At 38.8% G+C, this 25828-nt stretch overlaps 1 protein-coding gene across 2 annotated transcripts in view; it reads right to left on the reverse strand.

Moving 5' to 3' along the window:
* Window positions 1-13771: 13771 nt before the first annotated feature.
* CDH13 (cadherin 13) overlaps window positions 13772-25828 on the reverse strand; it is a 482776-nt gene continuing 470719 nt past the window's right edge. Inside the window, exon 14 of one of the 2 annotated variants that reach the window (XM_057401919.1) lies at window positions 13772-14567. In XM_057401919.1, the coding sequence (XP_057257902.1) occupies window positions 14560-14567 (8 nt within the window). In that variant the 3' untranslated portion in view covers window positions 13772-14559. Of the gene's footprint in view, window positions 14568-24670; window positions 25459-25828 lie in introns of those variants that run through there. The other variant, XM_057401917.1, reaches the window with a different exon arrangement.

The raw sequence follows: 25828 nt of genomic DNA on the forward strand, positions 1-25828 counted from the left end.
AGAATTGAGAAGAAAGGAGAAAATGGGAGGCTCCATTAGCAAACATCATCCATAAGTGACAGATTCAATTTCAAATTAAGGCAATCATGAATGATTTTGGGGATATTTTACTTTATGTGTAAATTGGATCATTGGCTGAAAAATCATCTCTTGATCCATCAAATACATAACCCAGAAATCAATTGGAGGTAGAGGTTAACAGAAGATGAATAAGAGAGGTAGGAGATCAAGCATGCAGCAAGGCAGGGGTTATAATACAAGTTATTTAACATGGGAAACAATGGCAACTAACAGCAATTAGCAGTAAAGAGAACACGTTTTCTCCTTATAAATCTGGTGTTGATGTCAGTGTGATTTGTTTGAATGCAGATACAGGGGAGAATATGAATCCAAAATGATAACAGGAAAGCAGGGAGTGAATTATCAGAGCATCAGTTGTGGAGGGAGAGGGGGAAGTGCAAGAAGATTAGGGGAAGAAAAACCAAAGAGGGATGGTTCAGGAAAAGCCTGCAGTCTACTGGTATATGTGTTTCTAGATCTTCCCTGTGTCCAGTGTAGCAAAAGCCCCTTATGAACATAACTCTAGAGATCAAGTTATGTGCTTTTAGCCTGTAGGTTCCAAAATACACATTAATAGTCATTATTGAAGATATCTTTGCTGTGGGTCTAATTGCTCTCCCAAATACAGTCCCTTACATCTCTCACAAGATGAAAATCATGTCCTTAGAACTATTCCTGGTTTATTATACATGCCAGCCAGAATTTCTTACCATGTTATACAGAACATGATAACTGCAAACATTCACTATTATGCATGGATAAACGTAAGCTGACAGAGATAAAGCAATATTTTACTAAAAAATTCTCCCTCTCAGAAGCACAGGAAAAAGATTTCTTCTCTCTCACATATAAACATGTATGTCTGTACATGTAACTTCTTTACTTAAGGCCTAACACCATTAGACCACCCTAATGTTTGATAGCCATAAGAGTTCCTTGCTAAATCCTATTCCTTGTTGTGATGGAAGAGAGATTTTACTTCAGTTTCAGTATCTCTTGCATTGTTAAGACAATGGTATAGTGTTCTGCTGTAACAGGAGAAAACATCCTGAATAATAGCTTGGATGTAATTTTCAGTAATATTTTAGGGGCACAATAAAGAATAACATATATTTATAATCTAACCTGCCTGTTTATGAGGCAAATTATCTGGATCCATTACCTGGCTTTTCTGTTTGTTGCTTAGAAGTTTAATTTGAAATAAGCCGTACATATTTAGTGAGTATACGTTTATATATGGGGTGTATGTGCATACCTCTCAAGAGCTATTGAGCAATCCCTGTAAGTGGAAAATATTTTCAGACACAGATTAATCTGTGTAGCGTATAAGAGACAGTAATTCAGATATCAAGCATTCAGTATTTGTCACTCAATCATGTGGTGGCAAATTATCTCTCTCGCCTCCCCATCCTTAGAAATCCTCATTACTTGAAATAATTTTGTGTGCCAATCCTAAAGGATGTGAAGGATAGGATTTGAGATTACGTACAGCTGTTTGTGACTAGAAAGACATGTCAATCTTGAAGCTTCTAGACTCAATTCAGAAGTTAAATTTGTCTAGTATTATCATAAAATGGAAATACACCATCATGCTGTCAAAGTAGCTAAATATTCTGCAGTATGACCATGGCTAATAGCATATTAATCATTAATCATTATTCTGAGGCAGGTTGGATCAGGCTGGAGGACTTATAAAAAGTATAAATGAGCTTTGAAGAAGCCAGCTGAGTTTGGGTGACAAAGCTATCAAGTAGACAGGAAGAAAAACCTAATCCTTAGCTAGATAAGACTTGCACAAGTGATAGACCCATGTACTATAATGAATGAACAGCTCTCCGGCTGATGGATTTACTTAGGTGTTAATAAATACTTTGCTCTCTAGATTTATCCGCAGTCCCAACACTCCACTGGCCTCCTGAGAGTCATTCACTGACAAATGTTGGACTGTCTCCATGGCAGCAGGCTGGAGAGGCCACTGGATTCTGACAGAATTCCTTCTGTTCAAGAATATCTTCTTGACCATCTTCTTACAGGGAGGATGATTGCAGGGGCTGTATGGGAGCTGTGAAAGAGACCTTGTGTCAGCTCCTGACACATGGCCATGGTGCATGAAATGTCTCCAGAGTGAGAAAGGGGTTTGTTCTACATTAATGCAATCCAGAAAATGTGTTCCTTCAGAGCTCCCATATTCTATGAATGAGTAAGGGCTGGGATTTTCTAGCACTGCACATCATTCTTGCTCCACTATATGAATATAGATGTCTTTTAATTTTCTCGTAGGCTGTTGATAATACAAATGTATTTATAATGCAGGAATCATTTTGAACATGTAATATTTTTAAAATGCTTTTAGACATTAAGTTTTAGCTTTCCAGTCTGAAAATGTTTACTATAATTATTAAGGTATGTCAGTCTCACAAGAAAGCTTTTCTGGAGTATTATTTACGGTTTCATTTGTTCAGCTTAATTTCTTTCTTTTATTTTTTTTTTTTAAAGCAAATCTTTCTTGCATGGTTATAATACCTTAGAGGTAATTATTAAGATTAAGTGCCTGTCTTCTCTAAGCTGTCATCTCAATTCCCATTAAAGTAAACCAGAATTGTAACAAATATCAATGTTGCTATAATCCTTTTAAAATGCTGTTATTTGTATACTCCTGTTCTTCATAGTCTCATTTTTGTTGTGGTTTGTGAAGACTGGTTTTAAATTAGTACAGAGGCTTTCAAGGCTCATTGTAGGTCTTAGATAAGGTGCAAAAAATGATGCTAAAATATGCAGTGATAATTGACTGTCAATTTAAGAACACATTCCCCCTTGAACAGGTGCCTGTTGTTTTAGGTGAACTTGGGGTTGTTGTTAATACACTGTTAACAGGTTCCCTGGAGTTTCCATGCAGTTCATTTCACACTTGGACATTGCAATATTTGCAACAATTCACAGAGTTCAGAAATGTCCAGAAGACTTTGGCAGGGACAACCAAGGAAATGCTAATAAGGAAAACAGAACAGAAGTCTGAGCCAGGATTTGACTGTTGCCAGAGTCCATCAACACTACACAATGTTGACATGAAAAAAAAAAGAGTACTTTCATCTCTTGCAGCCATAAACCAATGGGGATTTTATTTATTTATTAACAGAGAAATAACAGAATAAAATACAAGGGAGGTCTTGAGAGAAACCCATTGTGTAAGGCCAGTGACATGTCTCTCGAATGAATGAGTCTCCATGAACAGGTTTTGCTTCATAACACAGCTGTATAACACAGTGATCTAACATTCAGATCAGTGCTTGTCGTTCTGCAGAGTAATTTACAATTCTACAAACTGGGATTAAAATACTAGTGAATCAAAGCTGATTTGATCTACAGTCTTATGCTTTGGTGTAAATGCACCCCATGCATAAATAAATACATGGTAACAGCAACACGTATAAGGTGTAACGCAAGAGACAGTCAGCATATTAAATTTCCAGCTGGACACAGGTCGGTTAAACATCAGATGCTAAGAACATCTCAGACCTAAGATTTACTTCTGGTTAGAGTAGCAAACAGTAAAGCTATGTTGTGTAGTGGAAGACTAAGCTCCTAAGGGCAGAAATCAGAGTAGGCTGGCTTGTGATGTTCCCACCAAGATATGTGAGACCCAGACTTTTAGGGGAACAGCTCATAAGCACCAGCAACACAATGAAACTTTAATTTGGCTTTTAGTCTGAAGCCCATGCTGGGTTTGGGTGTAAACAGCTATTTTTAGCAAATCTCTGCATCAGGGCCCTCTGCTACTTAACTGTGTGATGCTAGTAGTGTCAGCAGTGAGTGGCAAGTTTTTAGCCTTGACTCATCTGACATCCTACTTCTAAATAGGTTAGCTTTTGGACTGAGTGCTTAAAACAAAGGAAAAGGTCTAGCAGGCTTTTTCAGTGGTGTTCTTACGTAAAAAATGCAGAGTACTGAGAGTGGGTCTACAGAAACAAAGTGAGAGCTGACTGTGTTATGGGGATAAGTTATATATAAATCTATTATGTTTTTTAAGAGCATTTTTCCAGACCTTGTGAAGACCCACATTAGAAAAGTTTCCCACTGTCAAGATTTCCTTTGAAACTAAATGTAAAAAACAGAACCCTCAGCAAAACTCTAAAATAGCAGAAAATCCATCTGCTAAGCTAATGAAGATGACTGGTACAAGTGTGTGCTGCCTGCTGCCCCCACTTCCATCTCTTTAAAGGTATTTGAATTTCCCCAATTCCCTTATTAATTAGTCTGTAGTACAGTTTAATTGCATTGTACTATTTTTTTTCTAATGAACTGAGATTTTAATGAGTATTCATTGTTTAATAACCAATTAAAAACCAGACTATCATGTATATGGGATAATGAAACTCGGCACCTTAGCTGCTTATATTTATTTATACACACATTTTTTAATATTTTGATTTAAACAATAAATCCACATATCTGTCTTTTCCATAAGTAAGTCACACCTTCACTAAATAATGACATTTAAATTCACGTACTGCCTCCCTCCCTTATTAAGCCTAAGCAGGGCAAAAGATGAAGAAGAGCTGCAGTAGCAAGAGGTCTTCTGTTTAAAATTGAAGGAAAAAAGAACTGAAGAAAGAAAGCCTTGGACTGCATCCACTCAACCCCAGAGTTGTGTACAGCACTCCTTTTCATTAGCTTCAGGTAATCAGTGCTCATTTGCTAGAGAACAAAGTACACTGTGCCAAGGAGCAGGAATTAAGAGTGTGAGAAAGTTGTGTAAATGAGGACATATAACTACAATTAAAAGTAGGTTTATTGCATATCTGACAAAAAAAATAACCCCTGATGGCCCTTTAATAAGGTGCCAGGCTGAAGTATCAGTGCAAGAATGATGAGGGGATGTCAATGGCACAGACACCAGGTGATAAGAGCTGTCTTAATTGAGTGAGAAAGAGGGGAGGAAAAACCAATCACCGAACCAAAAGGTGCCTCTGCATCCTGGCTCCTTGGCCATCGAGCTGCGGGGGCTGCACTTGATGGGAGGGTTTGCCAAGAGGGTCTCCTCTCTGCCAGGAGGGTTTTCAACTGTGCCCTCTGTTGCCTTCCCGTTGCAGGTCTGTCCCTGTCACTGAACAAAGTGAGAGAAGGGCACTTTGTGGTCTGATGGGACTAAAGACACAAGAGAGCGCAGCTTGACGGGTACTCATGGGTCAAAACCCTGCAGTCAGCTCTGCCAGTATAATGGCGAGCAGCGGCATGAAGCCTTTGGCAGGCCTGAGGATAGATGGTTTCTGGCCAGCTCAAAGGATTTCTCATCTAGAGCCATTAATGTTTCAACATCTTTGTGCAGGATCCAAGGGCAAGCCATTTTCATAGAGATTAATGCAGTTTTTGCTACTGGTAACAGTGGCAAAACTCGTCAGGCACTGTGATGGGGTTTTCCAGCACTGGTCTAGTTCTTACATGATGTAACTAATAGTCACAGCTTGCACATGTGAAATTTATTGCACAAGAAAACTGAAATCTTTCCTTTTGACTTGCTGTCTCACATAAGGGTTATTCTAATTGCTACAATATATTGTTTCTACTTTGCTTTATCTGTGGAATCTGTCATGTACTCCGTGATCCCTGTATGAATTAAATATCCCTGATCTTGTTCTTGTTCTTTTCTGCAATCTAGTATATGAAAGGCTGCATAGCAGTTAACCAGGGCACCTCTTCGCTAGATGTTTCACTCAGTTCACAATTAAGTTACCCGGGAGATACAGGAAAAAATTCAGTATATTTTATCTCATGATGACTAAAAATAATGTAATTATTTTAATGTTTTCTTGGGGTGGGTGTTTCAGCTTTTATGATTCTGGATTTTTAGTGGTGCCAGTAGGAAACACATGTTCCAATCCCCCCAAAGGCTAACTGTCTCCCTTGGTACCAGCCAAGTCAATAATAGATGTAACACTAAGTCAGGTTATAACCCCTGTTTTGTGGCTACTTGGAAGGTGTCTTATAGCCCTGTTGCTTTACTGCAGCTGATCAAAGAGCACGATACAGTTGATGTGTATCTTTGTTTATTTGTGTACAATGGGGTGTTATTTGATTTGTTGCCATTTCTAAGTGCAGGCTCGACTCGTTATCTTACCATTGTCCCCAGCAGATCAGTTACACACAAGAGTGAAGATTGCAAGGTAACAAAATTAATCAGGCATAAAGTTTGTTCCCAAGTGGCTGCTGGCATGAAGCAAGATGAGAGGTGTAAACCACGAGTGTTGTTTACCTATAAAAGGTAAAATTTTAAATACCTGGTAGTGATATGAGGATTTAATTCGGTCCATGAGCACTGTCCACTTACTTTCCATCAGTGGTGTCCCTCAGAGATTGGTGTTGGGACTGATCTTGTTCAACATCTTTGTTGCTGACATGGACAGTGGGATTGAGTGTGCCCTCAGCAAGTTTGCCGATGACACCAAGCTGTGTGGTTCGGTTGATACCCTGGAGGGAAGGAATGCCATCCAGAGGGACCTTCACACGCTTGTGAAGTGGGCTGATGCCAACCTCATGAAGTTTAACCATGCCAAGTGCAAGGTCCTACACCTGGGTCGGAGCAATCCCAGGCACAGCTACAGATTGGGCAGAGAAGAGATTCAGAGCAGCCCTGTGGAGAAGGACTTGGGGGTGTTGGTCAACGAGAAACTGATCATGAGCCGGCTTCAGTGTGCGCTCACAGCCCAGAAAGCAACCGTATCCTGGGCTGCATCAAAAGGAGCGTGACCAGCAGGTCGAAGGAGGTGATCCTGCCCCTCTACTCTGCTCTTGTGAGACCTCACCTGGAGCATTGTGTGCAGTTCTGGTGTCCTCAACATAAAAAGGACATGGAACTGTTGGAACAAGTCCAGAGGAGGCCACGAGGATGATCAGGCGACTGGAGCACCTCCTGTATGAAGACAGGCTGAGAAAGTTGGGGCTGTTCAGCCTGGAGAAGAGAAGGCTGCGTGGAGACCTGATAGCAGCCTTCCAGTATCTGAAGGGGGCCTATAGGGATGCTGGGGAGGGACTCTTCATTAGGGACTGTAGTGACAGGACAAGGGGTAATGGGTTAAAACTTAAACAGGGGAAGTTTAGATTGGATATAAGGAAGAAGTTCTTTACTGTGAGGGTGGTGAGGCACTGGAATGGGTTGCCCAGGGAAGCTGTGAATGCTCCATCCCTGACAGCATTCAAGGCCAGGAAGGATGAAGTCTTGAGTGATGTGGTTTAGAGTGAGGTGTCCCTGCACATTCCATGGTGTTGGAATTAGATGATCTTAAGGTCCTTTCAAATCCTAACCATTCTATGATTCTATGTTTCTGTAAAAATATATGTGATCAATTTGCAAAGACAGAACTCTGGTAGTGTTTGTTTGTTTGCGTTGTTTTGTTTAAAAGTTTTTCTTGTTTTGGACAGTTAGTCATAAAAAGTACATCCAGGCACAGTAATGACGGTGAGTATCCCACAACTGCATGTTTAAACAGGAAATTGTGTAAGTCATAAGTAATAAAATGTACTGTCATATAAAGCTGAAGTGTATTGGACTAGAGTAACTTACTCACTGCTGTAACAACAGGAGCAGTGAAGGTCATCAGGTGCTGGGAGGTAGATGAGTGGAGCCTGGCCAGAGGCGTGGTGCTTGAGGAAGAGCATCCCAATAGTTTTACAGCAGGAGCAATGACCTTTGCTTTGTTTCTGCAGGTAAAAAGGTGGTACTGAAGCCAGAAGGGACTTTTCTGGTTTACAATTGCTGGAGAAAAAAAATGTAACTAGATTGAACTGTGCAAAGTTACCGAGTAACAGTAGAGTGCAATCCAGAATGTGTGGTGTTTGTTAGATGAGAGAAGGTTGAAAGGGCAATGGAAAAACTTCTACCTGGCTAAAAACCATTCAGTATTTTCCTTATGATTTAACTTTGTACTGTTTCAAACACCTCTTTTGAGGTCCAAGGCACAGCAATGGTTTAGGACAATGATCTCAACTGAGACTAAAGCAGGTGTCATTTTTTTGCTGTGGCTTTCAGATAATGACCTTTTGCTCAATTACACCACAAGTTTCATGTATGCTCTTTCATCTTCTACTTATTACAGCCCACATTAAAAAGCCCCCTTTAGATTCAAAGTCTGATAAAACATTGGCAATAGGCAAAACCTGAAGGTGGGTCTCTGTGAAAGCAAGCCGCTGTGCCTTGTACTCAGACGTTTCCTTCAAGTGATGCCCTCCCTCCTCAGCTTCCTGTATTCTCAGATGTAGTAAAAGGCTATTTTCAAAGATATTCTATTTTTATGTGTCTCTGTCAATTTAGATAACTTCCTATAAGATAAAAAAAACAACTGGTAAGAATTTCAGAAACCCAACAGGCTCTAGCTTTGTGCTGGAAAGAGAACTCCCTGGTAAAGAGGTGATAATATCATAGTGCTATAGTGCAAATTTCCCACAGGATTTTCATCCTAGCTAGCCTTCCTTTTTCTGCCCTGGATTCTGGACCAGAGTTGTTATTTAATTTCACCTACTGGGCACTTCTACAATGTGTGGGAACATCTGGCAGCACAGGAGATTACACCCCACTTCCTTTCCCTTTGTAATTGCAGGTTATAATTGCTCAGTGAAAACAGAAAATAGCGTCTTACAAACCTCATGTCCTCACTGGAAACACAGCATGCTAAAGTGCTAAGCCTTGTCAGTGACCTCTGCAGTTACTGGTACAGAAGGGCATTAATGCACTTCAAGCTATTTTTGGGCATCCTGGCCCAGAATGGTTTGTGCTTGAAGCCAGCAAGGGCTCTAAATTTTGTAGGAAGACTTTCTGAATCACAGACACAAGTAAATCACATATGCATATGCATTGTCAAGAGGAGTTAAGCACAGGAGGGAGCACATCAGATAAGACTATGGACTATGGTAGTACTGGCTGTTAAAAGCCATACTGTAATTGGCCATGACAGAGATGCGCTCCTGTAGCATCCCATGGTGGTCCTTAGTAGCTGACATTTGATCAGCCTGTTTCTGTGATGTTTACAACGTTGGCTCTTTGTGCCTCTTTGTTGTCTGTAAGTGGAAGTGATGGTGGTAGGTGGGGAAGGTGAAAGCAGAAGCACAAAGGAAGTGCAACACAAGATCCATTAAAGGTCCTGCACACAGCCCAGCCCGGGGATACCCTACCCAGGTTTGTGTGAATGCAACTCTGTGACTCTTTGTAATGGAAGTAGGGCTTTGGAAGACAAATCATGGCTGTTACCTGAATGGATGTTGAATATTCTGCTACTGCTTTCTTGCATGGTCAAACCTTTATTTTCCTCTCTAACCTCCAGCTTCTATGACCATGGCATGGCGATGATGAAGGCTGCAATTTATCTTTTACTTAGAGCAACGTGGGAGTTTCTGGCACTTAGTGCAAGCTATTCCAGCCCTTTGAGAGGCACAAGGTCATTCTGTACTTCTCCATTCCTGCTGTGTTGCATCAGGAAGGTCTATGCCCAGACAGAAGGTAAAAGCCCATACAACTTTTATTTCAGCATTTCACAAATAAATTACAAGTTTCTTTGCAACCACATCATAAATTGAAACGTTTATTTACACCTCAAAAACAGCAAGCAATTCAGCAACTAGGGCCCCAAAGGACAATTAATTTGAAAAATAGCTCCATTACGTATCTTTAAAATCGAAGTATTTTCCTTCTGGGGAAAAAAAAAAGAAAAAAAAAATAAAATCATAGTAAGAACGATCCCCGTGGTAGCTTAAGAGACAGAGTTTGTAATGGAAAGTATGACATTATGGAAGGGCTCTTTCTGAAAGAGCAGTAACAAGCCAGCTTGCACTGAATTTACCACCACAGCCCACCACCTGTGCTCTCACAGGGGTGTATGTATGCAGTCTGGCTGTAGGCTACATTCATTCTAACCCCAAGTCATCAAATTCAGTCATTTGCCGATGCAGAGGAGGAGTGTAATGTTCAAACGGTGGATGAAACTTTCCAAACAGCTGTCCTACTGAAAGAACAATGATGCAGAATTCTGGCTATAGACTCTTCCCTTTCCACTACTGGTGACCTGCTGACACATAGAAAACTAAAAACGAGTCAGTAAGCAATGATGTATATCTTCAAATTATATAATTGTGTCAGGAAGGGACAACTAAAGGTAGCATAAATACAACATGAGAGTTGGGATAAACATGGGGTTTAGTGTGTGGGTTTTATCTTTTTTTTCTTTTTAAATCAGGCTGGTTTGGCGTATATATAACCCATGCTATTCCTTTCCTCATGTATTCATCCACAAGTCATGGAATTAAACTGTTTATTCCAAACCCTCATGTTGTATCTCCCTCTATCTGCATATATTATATATATATATATGTATGTGTATATCTCTATATATTTACATATATACACACATAGCAATTGTGCAACTAGTAACTTTCCATTGAGTGTATGAGTGTATCTATTTCATTTGGACAGATACAAATCAACTAGCATACCTTAGTGTGAGGCAAGAGAGCAGTGTATTAGTCGGTTGTGTGATTTACATAGCAAAATAGTCAGCTATATCTGCTTTAAATAGAATAATGACAATTACTAATGTACTTTGCATGTTAATTCTAAAGATTACAGATCATACAGTTAATTCAGATAAAATAATTGGTATTTTAGTTTTTTATCTTTTTGTTAGTATCAGATAGTGTACCTCAGACAACAGAATTTCTAGAGGTGTGATAAAGGGAAGATAGGATCAGAGTTTTGCCTTAGACTTGATGTTCTCAAGCTGATGTGGCTTTAATATTATCTTGTGGTGTGTTTGGTTTTTTTTTAATTAAACAAGACATTACTAATCCATCCAGAAAGAATCTTAGCCTTTAGACAAACAGTGCTGTAAAATTATGTGCACAAATTTCTGCTGTTTCAAGTGGCTGAGACTGTTAGTAACGATTTTGAAGAAAATTGACAGCTTTCTCATTATTTCAGACGGGAGGTCTTTGCAAGGGAAGGACCAGTGACGTAACAGTTGTTAATATATGTTTGCCTTTCTGTACTGATGAAAGATTTAAGCTGGGGCCCTACAAGCTAATTGTAAGTGAACAATTTAATAAATGAGTTTGTATTATAGTGATACTTAACTTAAATGACAAGTAAGAGACTAGGATGGATTATATGACTACAGGCCACAGCCATTTCAAGCAAAGATTAAACCAATTTATGCTGGTGCCTTAGAGACACATTGAAGTGGTCATTCAAGCAAGCAAATTATCTGTGGGAGGCATCTAAGCTGTAGGTTTCTCTGTATGTCACGAAAACCAGACTTTTGATAATATATAAGCACTCAACAATTCTGTGACAAATATTGCTGCTTTACTGTTCAAAACAGACCAGTGAAAGCAATTTGTGGGGAAAAATTTCATCTAAACATGCTTAACTGAATCGCAAACAATTTTAGGAATGGAGTTGCTCTTTGATTTACACCAGTGTAAATGTGATGAGAACAGGGCTCAAAAAGTGTATGAGCCAATGTCCCACTCTTACTTAATCTTCCTCAATACTCAGTAGGAAATTCAGGTCAATTCCCTTTGTTTTAATCTTCAGGCTGGAGGCTTTAATATAGGTGTAGAAGTAACAGGATAATGGTGAATGGAGGCTTCGACATATCTCTCTTGATTCAGAGTTTCAGCCATGAGGCTGACCTCTCTACATGTCAAAAAGCTGTGGTGCTATCCAAGGAAGATCTCTTCTCGTCGGGCAGAGTCTTCCCACTGTTAGTGTAGTTCCAGGCAGAAGGGATTTTCTTTTGTTCCTCATTTTGGATGCCCTTTTCATGATCCACCAAATGCTGTGTAAGCCTTGGTTTAAATGAGAAAAGAGTAGCTTTATCTGGAACTTGATAGAAACGACACTAATGTCAGTGGGTGACTTCCCAGAGGTGGGTTTTGCAGGAAGAACGAGTGAGGAAGAAAGCAAGCAGAAAAAGAGTATTTGGGGGTGGGGGAGCATTATAATGTCTTTTATTCAAGATAGAGGTTTCGTAGATGAAAGCACAGAGCGCAATTTATCTTTGGGTGCCTTTGGATGTGTTCAGTAAATACCCACTTTGAAAATGCAGTTACATTATGCATTTGATGATCTTTTTTCCTTTTGAAAAATTTGCCTGAAAATACTATATATTTTTTTTAAGACATAAAATAGCAGATTATTATTACAAGGCATGGGCAGAGAAAGAGACCTAGAAGCATGCTCATGTTAACGTTTGAGATCAGGCACCTACCTCCCTGCTGACATGCCTGCAGCTGCCTAACAGCCCACTCCTGAAGGCTTTGCTCAGCAGAGCCTCCCACCAACCTGAGTACCCCTTTGGTAACTGAAACACCTAAAGCATGCTGCAAGAGAAACAAGGCCAGTGGGTGCTTGTGCATGGTCAGGACTGCAGGAGTTAAGCTGGAAGACAAAAACAGGCTCCTGTCTGAGGGTGGCTTGTGTCTTAGCAAGAAATCTACGATGTTAGGAAAGTCCACCGCACAAAAGGCATCCATGATGTTAGGGAAGTCCACAACAAAAACTAATTTTTCCTCTGTCACTTTACTCCTTCTGATTAAAACAAAAAAAAAAACAAACAGAAAACCAAACAAAAAACCAACAAAAAAATAATCCCCAAAAAACAAATAAACAAAAAAACCGAAAAAACAACAACAAAAAAAACCAAACCAGAAAATAAAACAAAAAAAAGGAACTTTTTCATATTTGGTACAATACAGGAAGTTAGAGAAAAGCTACTATACAGCAAATTTTATCCACCAACACACATTTAATATCTAGTGTAGCATTATGCAAACTAAATGCATGTTTGGACTTCATAATACTTCTCAAAATCTTTCCTACTGAAACATATACGTGTTATGGAATATATGCTCATAATCTCACTGTAGTAAAGACAACATACAGTATGACTTATAACTACGGTAAGAATGCTAACTAAAGAATGCAGCTGCAAAGTTCTATTGCATAAAGAAGCTTTCTTGTTTAAACTTTAAATAAGCAAGTTTAGTAAAATATTCTAAGACACTTACCTTACCCTAGTCACTGGAAAGCTCTAATAAAAGCCACAGTCTGTCACTAGCATATTTTTTGTGTTAATTTTAAAAAAATTTGGTGTGAGCTTTAATGGATCTTTCACGATTTAATAACAAGATGATCATCTTGATACAATTAGAAGGGATTTTTTACCTTACATGCTCACAGAATAAGAAACTATTCATATTCATATCTAACAAACACTTTCTCTCCATGTCCTCAAACAAGTGTGGTAAGTTTACACACACAAAGAAATTCTGTTGTTACTCTTAACTGGAAACTGTGCGTATGTGTATGTATGTATATATATATATTCAAAACTGTGAGTATGTGTGTGAATATATGTATATGAGGGCATGTTTCCTGCCTCGCACTTATGCATGTAAGGACAACTGCATAGAGGCTGAGAGAAATACCAGTGCTTCTGAGCAATCCTTTGCTTTTGCTGTTCTAATCACCTTCTCATGTGCAGACATCCACCTGAGGCATGTCTGCAGAGCTGATGAAAGACTTACATTTTGTAGCCTGCCCTGGCAAATACAAGGGCATAAAGAAAGCTGACTATATCCCCTTTAAGAATCAGGCCCAGCACTCCCACCACTGTGAATCACGACTGTGCAGTCCTGCTTTCCCAGAGCAGACCTTGGCTTCCCAGAGCGGCTCACACCAACACGGGGAGCGCAAAGCGGCGCTCCTGCCCAACTGTAAATTCCTTCTGAGACATAAGGAAAGCAGTTCAGAACAGAAACAAGCCCAAGGGGGCTTGTGTTCCTTGCTTTCTGACCCTGAGGTACAAGTGACACTACAGAGCCTTGGGCCTGATGTGACTGTGTCAGCAAAGTGGCTGTTGGAGCCCTGTGATTAAAATAGGCTCTCTCCTTCCGGCCACACTAGAAACAGCAAACATAGTAGGTTTAGCTACGATAGAACAGTTACAATTCATCTGTAGCTGTATTATCCCTCATTCACTCCAGATGAATATTTTACAAAAGCTAAACCTGTGGTATAACTCTTCTCTCTATATAAATATATATGTATATACATACACTCATACATATACAAATACTAACCCACAGACAAAATATTTTCTGAACAGTTCAATAGCAACAACTCAACAGAGAGATAGAGAAAAAATTAAGCCACTGTGTTTTCTGTTTCCCCAAACTCCTGTTTAGGTATCCTATTCTTTTAACATTCAGAGAAAATTCCCATCAGCCTTGCATCTTGCAAGATGGAAACGTTAACAAATGGCAGGTAAGGTAAAGGCTGTCAAACACCAATGTACAGTTGGACAGAGTAAGTGAGGCTGCAAATTAAACTGAATTTGGAGCAACTGAAGCCTAGTAGTGAAGAAAGTAAGTGAAAACTGCAATCTTCAGATCTGATCCTTTCTTTTTTCTTGTTGTCATGGCAACTCGGTAGACAGCTTCAAATGGCAGGAGTTCTTACAGACCTATGCAATGGGAAATGCATGTGAGTATTACTACACAGATCACAGTATCTTTAACTTTTGGGGTTTCCCCCCCCATGTCAAAACACTGATTGGGTGCATACACATTCGTCAGTAATCAAATATGTGTTACCCAGGTATGTGTGAAGATGGAAATCTCCAAAAGAACCCCCCAGATGTTGCCTGGAGCATTCAGAATCCTTTGTAGTGCAATTCAAGAAGATGTAGTGCATAAATCTCAAGCCAGGACCTGATTCTCCCCATTTGACACCTTGATCACTTACGCTAGTACAAGAGTGCAAGTAAAATGCCAGAGAGTTAGTCCCTTGTGTGAACACACTCTGAAGAGCAGAAAGCAAACAAACAATATCTTAAAAAATAACACATTTATAGTGCCTTATATTTTGTGCATATACCAGGGAATAAAAGAGGTGGCATACGATATTAATGTTGCTACAGAAATATAAATCTCACGTACACTGTCTACGTTTTTTCTTTTTCAATAAAGCAAAGGTAGCACAACCTGAATGAGTTTAGCTATTTAAGATGGGCACTCTAATAATACAAAGGTAGTAAAGAAAATCAAAAGAGCAGAGATGAGGAGCAAATGTAACATTAGCTGTAGCTAATGGGTCACTTTCCTCCAATTTTGCTTAGATACTAGTAAATTGCAAATATTTGTCTTTGCCGTAAAAACATATGAGAATAGAATATTCACAAATATATAGCTAAATTTGATCTAGATCCTCTCAAACAAATAAAACTTCTGACCTTACAGTGCTGGTTTACTGGTCATACTGGTTTTGGCTGGGATGCAGTTAATTGCCTTCGTAATAATTGGTATGGGGCTGTGTTTTGGGTTTGTGATGGAAACTGTGCTGTTAACACAGGAATGTTTTAGTTACTGCTGAGCAGTGCTTACACAGAGTCAAGGTATTTTCTGCTCCTCAACCTGGCAGCAAGCAGGCTGAGGGTGCACAGGGAGTTGGGAGGGACCAGCTGATCCAAGGGATATTCCATACCCTATGGCATCATGCTCAGCATAGAAAGCTCGGGGAAATGGGGCAGAAAAGGGAGGAAATCGTAGTGATGGTTTTTGTCTTCCCAGGTAACCACTAAGTGTGATGGAGCTCTGCTGTCCTGCAAATGGCTGAACACTGGCCTGCCCACGGGAATTGGTGAATGAAGTCTTTATTTTGCTTTGTTTGTCTGTGCAGCTTCTGCTGTGTCTGTTTAACTTTCTTTATCTCAACCCATGGGTTTTGTCACTTTTCCCTTTCTGATTCCCTTCCCTAATCCATCAAGGGGGAATGAGCAGCACCGTGGTGCTCAGCTGCCTACTGGGTATAAACCAGTAAAATGCACTGAAGGCTTCGTACTCTCCACCCAGAGAGGAGACAAGTCCAGTGTCAAAGTACCAAAACGCAAGTCAAACACGCACATCAAAACTCACAAACACTCATGAAATGTTTGTCAAGTATATATTGCACCTGCACATTTAAATGATGCAATATCAATAGTTTTGTCACACAGACACATGCAGCACGAACAGCTGGTCGTTATGGTCTTTAGTGGAGACTAAATAATGGTCATTATTAGATCCTGATTTGTGCCCTTGTTTTTAATTATCAGCTTTTCTTTTGGGGCAAATCGAGTTTAATATAATTATCAATAAGACTATTTCACTTTATTTCTTCTTTCTTGCTATTATCTCGGTATTACTTGAATTGACTTCAGTATTAAATTCTGCCAGCTGGAGGCCTGTCCAGGTGGCTGTACAGCCAGGCAGGCACCTGGACAGCATGGAACAGCCTGTCCTTTCCTCTGCAGCACGACCTCAGATCTGTTAAACAAAGGTAAGTAAAGTAAATTAAACAAGTGTAAGAATCCACAGAGGGAGTGATGAATGGGGCTCACTGAAGTGAGATGTATCACTGAAACTTCCAAATAAGATAAATCTGGACCTGTTTGACTCATGGATTTTTAGCATGCTGTTTAAACAAAAGGTCTGGCCACAGAAGTAGGACCCAGACTTACATGCAGGAAATTCATGATCATGACTTGTCAAAGTTTAGATATATTTGGATTAGAGATTCCAGCTAGGACTAAATTCTGACAACTTTATCTCCTGGGGTAGTGAAGAGCAAGAGTTCAGGACCCTGACCTCACAGACCATCCAAAAAATAGCATTTCCAGATCACAATAGAGCTTAGTGTCATTAGAGGGCATTTGTTTACTCCTGACTCAAAGGAAGTAACACCAGCCTTTGGATTGGCAAAGCTACCCTGAATCTTTAGGAGATCCCCGGAGGTCTTCCTGCTAAGGACAGGCACTTGTACATGATGAATGAACAGCAGCTGTAGCACTGAATTTTGTACAAACCATAGGCTGAAACTTCACCAGAGGAATCTGTCAGCACAAAATTAGTAAGTGTCACATGGATTCAAGAAGCTAGTGACTGCTTCACCAACAGCTTGTAAATACTGAGCAATATATGTTGATTTATGTGCAGACCTGAAGAAAAGCTTGTATATTTTACATCATATTGACAGATATAATGGATGTTACTACCTCACTATGCACCTTGCTCTTTCTGAGTAAACTATATATTAAAACTAGTTAGTTCAGGTTTAATTATGAAAATGATTTGTCCTATGCTAGTTTTCTATTTCTGTCTATTAGAGACCAGTGTCTCTCTCTCACAATACAAGCATGATTTTCATTCTCTCTGTTACCCCACCTGCCTCTTTAAGCACCATCCCATTCCTTCTCCCTTTCATCTCAAAGCTCTACAGTCCCTGCAAATTCTTTTTTTCTACTGAAATTGCTTCTCAACTTCATCCTTTCTGTCCTATCATCTGCCTTTGACCCATTTAATCACATCTGGAAATCTGATGTTCCCTTGGCTCCTGTCACTATCTCCTTTACTGTGATTTCTCTAATCACTTTCCCAGCATGTCTTTCAGTCTTATTCCCTCCACCACAGGTTTTTGGGGACACCCTTTTAGCCCTCCACTTTAATTTCTTCCCCTTATTTGTGACACCATTCATGCATGTTCATCAATCACTTCAGTGCTGATAGTCGACAGATCTTACTTTCTCTGCCTGCTTTTCCATTTAGACCAGAAGTGTTGAGCTCTAACCCTGATACTTTTTTGATGCTTAGCTGACAGCTCTGCACAGCTAAAACTGAGCTCTTAAATCTTTCCCCTAATGCACTGCCTTCCAGTTCTTCCTTTGACTGCTCAGAACAACAGTATCATCCTGCTTCTCATTCGAGCCTAAAACCAGAAACAAACTGGAAAAGTCTTTTTGGCATGGAATCTCTTTTCTAGGTCTATATATCTTGGTTATGTCCTGATCTAGAGGATTCTTTTTCACACATTGTCCCAAAGGGCTTTTTCTAGCCATTCAAACAGCTAAATCTCCTACCCAGGCTCCCCTCAGTTGGCAGTTTTGCAACTACTTTTCACGGCCCTTGACAAATTCAAGTTACCGTGTGCTCATATCTTGTCAGTCTTTTGCCATACAGGCCATTTTCCCACTCTGCCACTTTGACAACACCTCTGTTACTGTGACTCCTTCATGGCCTCTTCTCCACATATTTTCCTGGATTATCCCTGCGTTACCTTTTTTCCTCTCATTCACAGTCCATGCTGGCAGATTTCATTGACATGTTTGGGGTTTTCCCCAAGCTTTCCCACATAATAGGAGCTCCATAAAATGCTGTCTCCTTAACATCTGCTTTGCTGACACATCTACAAAAATCTTGGCATGGTTAAAGGGTGCCAGGAGTATTATGAATTTGGCTCAGCCCTTTCAGCAGCCTCAGCTTAAGTTATGTTTAAAGAATTATCTTATTCCAGACATTGTTTGGAAGAATAGGATATATGGCTCTGCTTGTTAATGATGACTTGACCCTTTTATAAAAGTGGATTGCTGAAAGAGTGACTCTTGGCTTTTAAAATCAGATTCAACATTCAAAATTATGGGCTATAAAATTCAGTAGTAATAATCTTTAGTAGTTCCAGTAAGAGTGCTTGAGATAAAATCCATGATTGTTCTTTCCATTGCACACAAAATTGCTTATGTCCACTACAGAAGTTAGTCTACATTTAGTTTCTGTAGTTAATAATGGAATCTATCAGCAACAAATATACCTCCTAAAAATATTCTGTTACAGTGATATCATTGTTCATTACTGGACAAACATTCTGGGCAGTAACTCCCTGAATACCAAATCTATAGAAATCAACAAAAAAAACCAAAGAATCACGCAGAAAACTCAATGATGAATCTAAGCAAATCTGCTGAAATCAACAGAACTGCTCTGTTGCAAATTCTTTGGGGATCTCCAAATTTAAAACCTCTCTGTTATCCCAACTGGGTTTCCAATGTTCATTATTGTTTTCTGTATAGAAATAGCAATTTTCTTGCTTGCCTTTTTTTTTTTTCTTTATTCTCCCCATGAAGAAGGACCAAAGGAAAGTTCTAGAAATGTACACACACTGTCAAATTATTAGGGTCTGCTTCTTATTTGAACCCCATGTCTAAAGAGATAATCTAAAGATTACTGACTTCCAGGGTTTATCCACCGACTTCAATGAGATTGCGTTGTTCATTTAATTTTTTTTAACCCACTGTTATGCATTTTATATCATGCATGATGTAAAGTTTGCAGATGGCAACAGCACATAAAAGATAGTAGTATTTAAGGAATGCTGTGAGCATAAAATGTGCAAATAATGTATGCAGGGAGCACATTTGCTGATCCACGCTAACTATCTCTTTTAGGAACTTTATACCCCGGTAAGCCTGTGCCTGGCAGGTTTAGATCTGTACGTTAATGATCATTATGCCTAGTAATTATTTCATTTTTTGGTTGTTAAGAGCAATACTGTCTCCGTTGCTGGTCTCAGCACTCAAGAATCGTAACACAACATGTGTTGTTTTCAATGTCATTTCTGTCAAGCTACAAGTAATGTGCTGTACACGTTTGCAAGCATGAAAGCCACAATGGCAGTGTGTGCATTGTTGTCCTCACACAGTCACCCCCACCTTTCCCTGAAGGTGTCTGGGGAATGCACAAGCAGCATACAGCTAACATAGCTATATATAACTTCCTTCTCCAGAAATCACTCTCTCTGAAGTCTCTAATGTGATCTTCACCATTTTTATCTCGCAGCTCTCCTCTGCTCTCTACTTGAGAGATACATTCAGCCACATTCCTTTTAAGATAACAGTCAAATAGTGAGATAACAGTGAAATAGGCAGGGTTATTTTTATGTGCTAGCTGCCTGAATTATTACTATTCTGGTTAATGGGTCTCAGATAAGAAAGCACAGCTCATTATCAGAAGCAGATGGTGTCTGTTGGCATTAGTACTTTGGCATTGGAAGATGATGTTTGCTTTGGCTGGTCAAGAAAACTGACAAACATTGTACATGTTTATCTGATCTAATGTGCTAATAGTATGAAGTATAATAATTCTATAGGCATATAGGTCTAAGTGTTCAGTTTAGAGTCAGGAGATTCATGATTGTCCTGGGTTCAGCCGTATCAGAGAAAGAAGGGAGGGAGAGTGAGTGAACGAGCTGCCTGACTGGGTTTAAACCATGACAATGATGTAGAATCTTAAACGGAAAAAAAAAGAAAACCAACCCCTTCCTACTTCCACTAAAGTCTATTGATGTTGGCTGTAATTGGAATGTCAAAAGAGTTTTGATGTTGGTAGCAAACTCTACAGCATAGATCTGAATGGTCATCTAGTCCTGGGGTTTTAGATGCTGAATTGGAAAAGGAGAATGCTGCCTTATACAGACTAAGCATTCATACCATTGATTTAGTAAATGACTATAGCTCTCTGTTTATTTCACAGTGCACTAATTCAAAGTTTATTTCTTTTGGTGATCCACATGATTGATAGAAGTAAATGGAGAACAAATGCACATAACTGTATGACAACGATTTCATAATGACCCATACTAGGAAAAAGGCAACTGGTAGCACATAAACTCATTCACTCTTGTTCTGGTGGCCAAGAGCTCACATTCCAGCAGAAACATTCTAATCAGCTAATAAGCAATCTGGTTTGCAAAATGACTTCTAATTTCAGAAAATGCTCTGGCATCTTCCAAGCACTCTAGCTTTCCCTGTTGCAGCCCTAGTTCTAGCTTTCTCTGTACATATTTACATATTAGTGACTCAATTCCCTGCTTATTTTGAAGAAACAGATCTAAAAAGAGCAAATGAAAGCCTTTGAAAGATGTGTTCCTTATGAGACCAAATTCACTCCTCATTACACAGACTATGCTTCCCATATTGCAGTTAAGACATCATAAAAATTAAAGGCATTTAAGTTTCATGCTGACCTGCTATACAGGAATGAACTTTACCCAAGATATATTCATCCTCTAATTCCCATTTAACATAGAGAAGAGAGTTAACACAGCTGGAGCTTGGAGTTAACTCATGCATGCTCCATTTCTTTCAGATTTCATTCAATTACCCTTTCATCAGAAATATTACATTAATCTTTGCATAATTAAAAGTCATCATGGACTTCAGTGAAACCTCAGTAATGTTAAAGAGGCAATGTGAAAATGGTAGAAAAGATCAGAACCAAGTTCCTGTTTAGGCAGCTCATCAACATCCAGGTATTCCTTTCCTGGATTTACTATCTGTAAAAGGATATTAATTAGATACACAGTTATTAGTCTAGCCTTTACATAGAACTTGAAATGTCATAAATGGGTTTCATGTGCATCCCTGGTTCATTTGTCATGGATAGTTTCTGACACCAAAAAGTGTCGTAATATTTGTACCATATGCCTACAAATTATATTATTTTGCACTTTTGTGTAAAATAACCATTTAATAGCTATGCTCTTCTGTGACTTTGTCTATGCTCCAAAGCACTGCCTAGGCTTTGCTGCAAGTGCCAATATCGAGTGCTCCTTGAGTTTTGACTGCCCTGGTACTGTTTCAAAAAAATGAAGGAATCTTTTCACCCCAAATCTCACTGAGTTTGAAAGACAAACACCCACCTCCAGACAGATAACAGGTGTCCTTATTCACACAGTTAAGAAATTTGATTCCAAACAGTAGGCATCCTTGTGACTGCTTTAATTAGTGATCTCACTGAACAGTAACACCTTGTGGAAAACTTTATAAGGAAGAGAGAAGCAAAGGAGTTTATCCTGAAAATTTGCAGCTTATACCACCATAATACGTTTTGTTTCCTATTTATGTGAGGAAATGTTTTCAAATTTCTTAATACGAAAAACACAGGATGTGTTAGTGCTGTGCTTGCAAAATGAGTGCCTCATAATTCTACTCAAGGGTGAAGTAATTTTCAGAGTATCAGTCTGACACCAGCAGGTGATGTCTCCAAGAGTCTTTCTCACAGTTAGAACTCATTTATTATAAGACTGTACTCACAGATCTGAAACTCTGCTGGTTTATGCCAGAGTGCTCTTATACTTCTAACTTCTCACTGTTGAAACCTCGTTTCTGCTTCATATCTTCCTTGCCATGTACCCACTTATACTGACTATGTAATGGGCTGTTCTTATGAAGTGAAAAATGTATGTATGGGCGTATAAGAAACACCATCTGAGAGAAAAGTTCCTCTTCTAATACAACTCCTGCTCACTAGGACCACGAGATATCTTGCTGGGGCTGGGGTTTGTAGGAGGTTCTAAGGCAAAGCAGCTAAAATGTCCTAATTATTACATTTTTTAATAAATATGAATTTTAGCTGGACATTTTGCCAAAGCAATGTCATCTTCCTTTGACCAATAGGAAGTAAAACACTTCCTTTCCAGTTCTTCCAAAGCAAAACAGTTACAGAGGTGCCGGCCTGCAGTTTGGAAGTATATTTCCTCATGCCCTAATCTAATAAATTTAGCTGAACAGTTGAAAATATTCAGTTAGTGAAATGAATAAGTACTATTTTGAAGTAGCATTGAACAAGTCTTGCCATTTTTCATGTTTATGATGAAAATGAAATGCATCAAGCATAAAAATTACACAGCCTTTAAAGCAAAGTATAACAGCTTAAGCAGTCAGATCTCATCTTTGACAGCACTACAGCTTAGTTTATTATCAGTTTTTAATAAGTGGAAGATGAACATAAATAGTCCAGACACATTCAGATCTGCAGGTATATACTAATTCCAGTTTGAAATACTAAAATAATAATCTGAAAAAAAACCTTATTAAGTAAATAAGAACAAAAATGAGAGGAAAGTATTATGCTTAGAAGCCCTGGAAAAGGAAAAATCAAATTAGAAAATTGCCAGGTTTGGATATGTTGGAATTAACCTGACTATTTCAAAATTTGTCAAGAGGGACTCATAACCATGACACCTTACATAAGCACTAGCCAATGACATCTGCAACTGAAGTGCAAGGGCAAAGTAAGACTTAAAGACCTAGTCTGAGCTACTCCAAACATCAACGGCCTTTTAAAGGACATTGTAAGTACCAGGTGTCTACTAGAGAAGCAAAAGCAACATCACCTAACCTTTAGACACAACAGATCACCCCCATTCATTTTTAATTTCACATCTGAAGCTGAATAGCAAGCTGACCACATGCAGAGCACATTTTGAGGTGTTTGTATGTTATAGAACAGGGAAATATCCAAGGACAGAGACAGTTAAAAGAAACAAAAATCCCATGGTGTATAGTGGTCATTAATGACAGAAAAAATACAAAAAATATTTGAACTGGCCATTTATTCAGTTCTAGTTTTTAATCAGAGTCCATTACAGAACAATTTAGATGATAACTATCTGAAGTTATATATTTATATGACTTTAAGAGGCTGTTCAGAAAAGAAATACAAAATATTATGTACCAACAGTTACTGTGAAGAAAAAGCATAAAATGTTCATTTGAATTCACAACACTGAATGGTCTATCAAACCAATTTCATTAAATGCTCATTTCATGTCTACAGAATGACCATCAGGAACAGTATTAGAGCTCTTAAGGAGGGAGCTATATTTGCTAGTAACATTTTTCTCTATTGCATCCTGAATGCATCTTTTAAAGTATTGTATTTTTTCACATCTATACTTCTGGAACATGTTTGGATGGTTTAAAATGTGTGTAAAATGCCATTTCCCACCTAATTGACTCCATAAAATGTAATGTCATTAAGTACCTTTTAAATATGCTGATGTACGATTTGAGGGTATTTCTATTTGTCAAGTCTACATGACTAGGTATATAAACATTCTGTCTCCAATTACATCCATACATATGGACTTCTGTGGCATTTCAAGCACCATTAACTTTAGCTGGGCTCCCAAAGACAACTGCACAACAAGCTGCGGGATTGAGTACACCTGCATAGAAATTAGAAGCCCGGACACAGAGGTCTGTGTTAAAAGCAAGTTCCAGACAAAGACTGTCTCAGTTTGAATGCAGTCCCTTAACCCCCTTACTACAGGGGTAATCTCCTTTCCTTACTACAGTCTAATCAACCAAGATCTTTAAGGAGACAAGTAACAGTGGCATTTTTTTCATACATGCAACTGAGAAACCATCTGGATTCACTGATAATTGAGCAGTAACAATAATAATGTTAATACGGACAAAAGGATCTGTAACATAAATATTAATATTTATTGAAGTAATAGTGATTATTGCTGCTGTTATTGGTTTTAGGAAGTGAGATCTATATCACTGAAATTCACTAAATGTCAGGTCTTTCTTGGACAGCATCATTTAAGTGCTGCTTTAAGGATTAACATTATATGCGCACTAATGCAAGAACGCAACTTAAAAATAGAGTAGTGCAACCCACACCACTACCCCCAAAACCCTTTCACAGCAAAACTCTTCCTCATCTTGGTAGTTTTTGAAATTATAGCTAATCTAGGGATATTTTACTCCTCAGAAATGCTAAAATTTATCTTGCAAACTTTCCTACTCTTGAAAATTAAACTTCTCTGAAAAGCAGAAAAATTGCAGCTTCCTCCTTGGAGCTAAAAGGGACAAGGATGAATTTTTTTCTCTTTTTCTTGGGAAAACCAAAATTCCTTCTGCAAAAACTAAACAGTAGTTCAGCCCTGAAAAAATACCACCACCTACTCAATTGTCTAAAATTAATGCAAGTAACTCACCATAAAGGCTGAAAACTGAATGTGCAGGTAACAAACCTGCCATTGTAATGGAAAGAGCAATGACCTTAAAGGTCTTTTCCATCTGAAACCTTCTATGATTTGCCTTAGTCTTATGCCATTCAAGAATGCATTGCTTCAGTCTTCAGACATTCGATGTCCCTGCACGAATAACACAGGTTATATAGGAGATACATGTGCTTCTGTGGCTTTGAAAACTGAACTAGGTGAAAGGTAACACTGCAGTTTTAACTCTGTCAATGTTCAGGTACATTCAAATCCAACAGTTTAATAGGATTTTAATTTTTGTATTGGTTTATTAACAAATACTTCATTTTCAAGGAAAAAAACCCAGCACCTTTTTGTCATTGACCCTGCAGCTGCATTCCTCAAATCAGAGAAACATTCTGGTGGGGGACAGCAGGCATAAATCAGGGAAAGTTAGTGGAAATTAACAAGAAGTTAAATTAAAGGGTATCTCTAAGGCTTCTTCTCTGCAATCACAGTACAGACATCTGTGTGAGTCTCTGCTTTTCAACACACCTGAGGCCTTTCACCATCAGTTTAACAAATTAATTTCAGTGTAGAGACCTCCAGCTTATTTAATTTCTTTACAGCAGTATTTCCCCCAGTCTTTTACGTTACTTTTTGCTCATAATAATGGAATTCTTTACTTATTTAAGCTCAAAGTCAACTTACAAGTTTGCAGTCCATTGGCCAGCTTCACTAAGGGTAGTTTCTTATCAGTGGTTGACAGTCGCCTAAGATATAATTTTTTTTTTTCATCATGAAATGTTTAAAGCCCTGTCTTTTTCTAACAAGGAAATTAAACTAAGTAATTTAAGACTTAATATTCCTTCCAATATTTGTTAGCATCAACTACTATAACTTTGGAAAGGCCTCTACCTGTCCACTATACATCCTTCCAGCTTGACTTCAGCAATCCCCAGTGGTAATAAGTTAGGCTAAGTATGAAATATGCAAAGATGTACCTTTTTTTTCAATCAATCAGCCCTCTATTTGCCGTCTTTTAATTCTACCAAACACCTTACTGTTTTGTTGTGGAAAACTAGCAATCTGCCCATATACTTTGGTATCTTCTGCTTTCCATTTCTGGCTGTCAGGTACTAA

The sequence above is a fragment of the Pezoporus wallicus genome, unplaced genomic scaffold (assembly GCF_028554395.1).
Source record: "Pezoporus wallicus isolate ANWC-B61680 ecotype Strahan unplaced genomic scaffold, APGP_CSIRO_Pwel_v1 contig_7835, whole genome shotgun sequence".
NCBI classification, from domain to species: Eukaryota; Metazoa; Chordata; class Aves; order Psittaciformes; family Psittacidae; genus Pezoporus; species Pezoporus wallicus.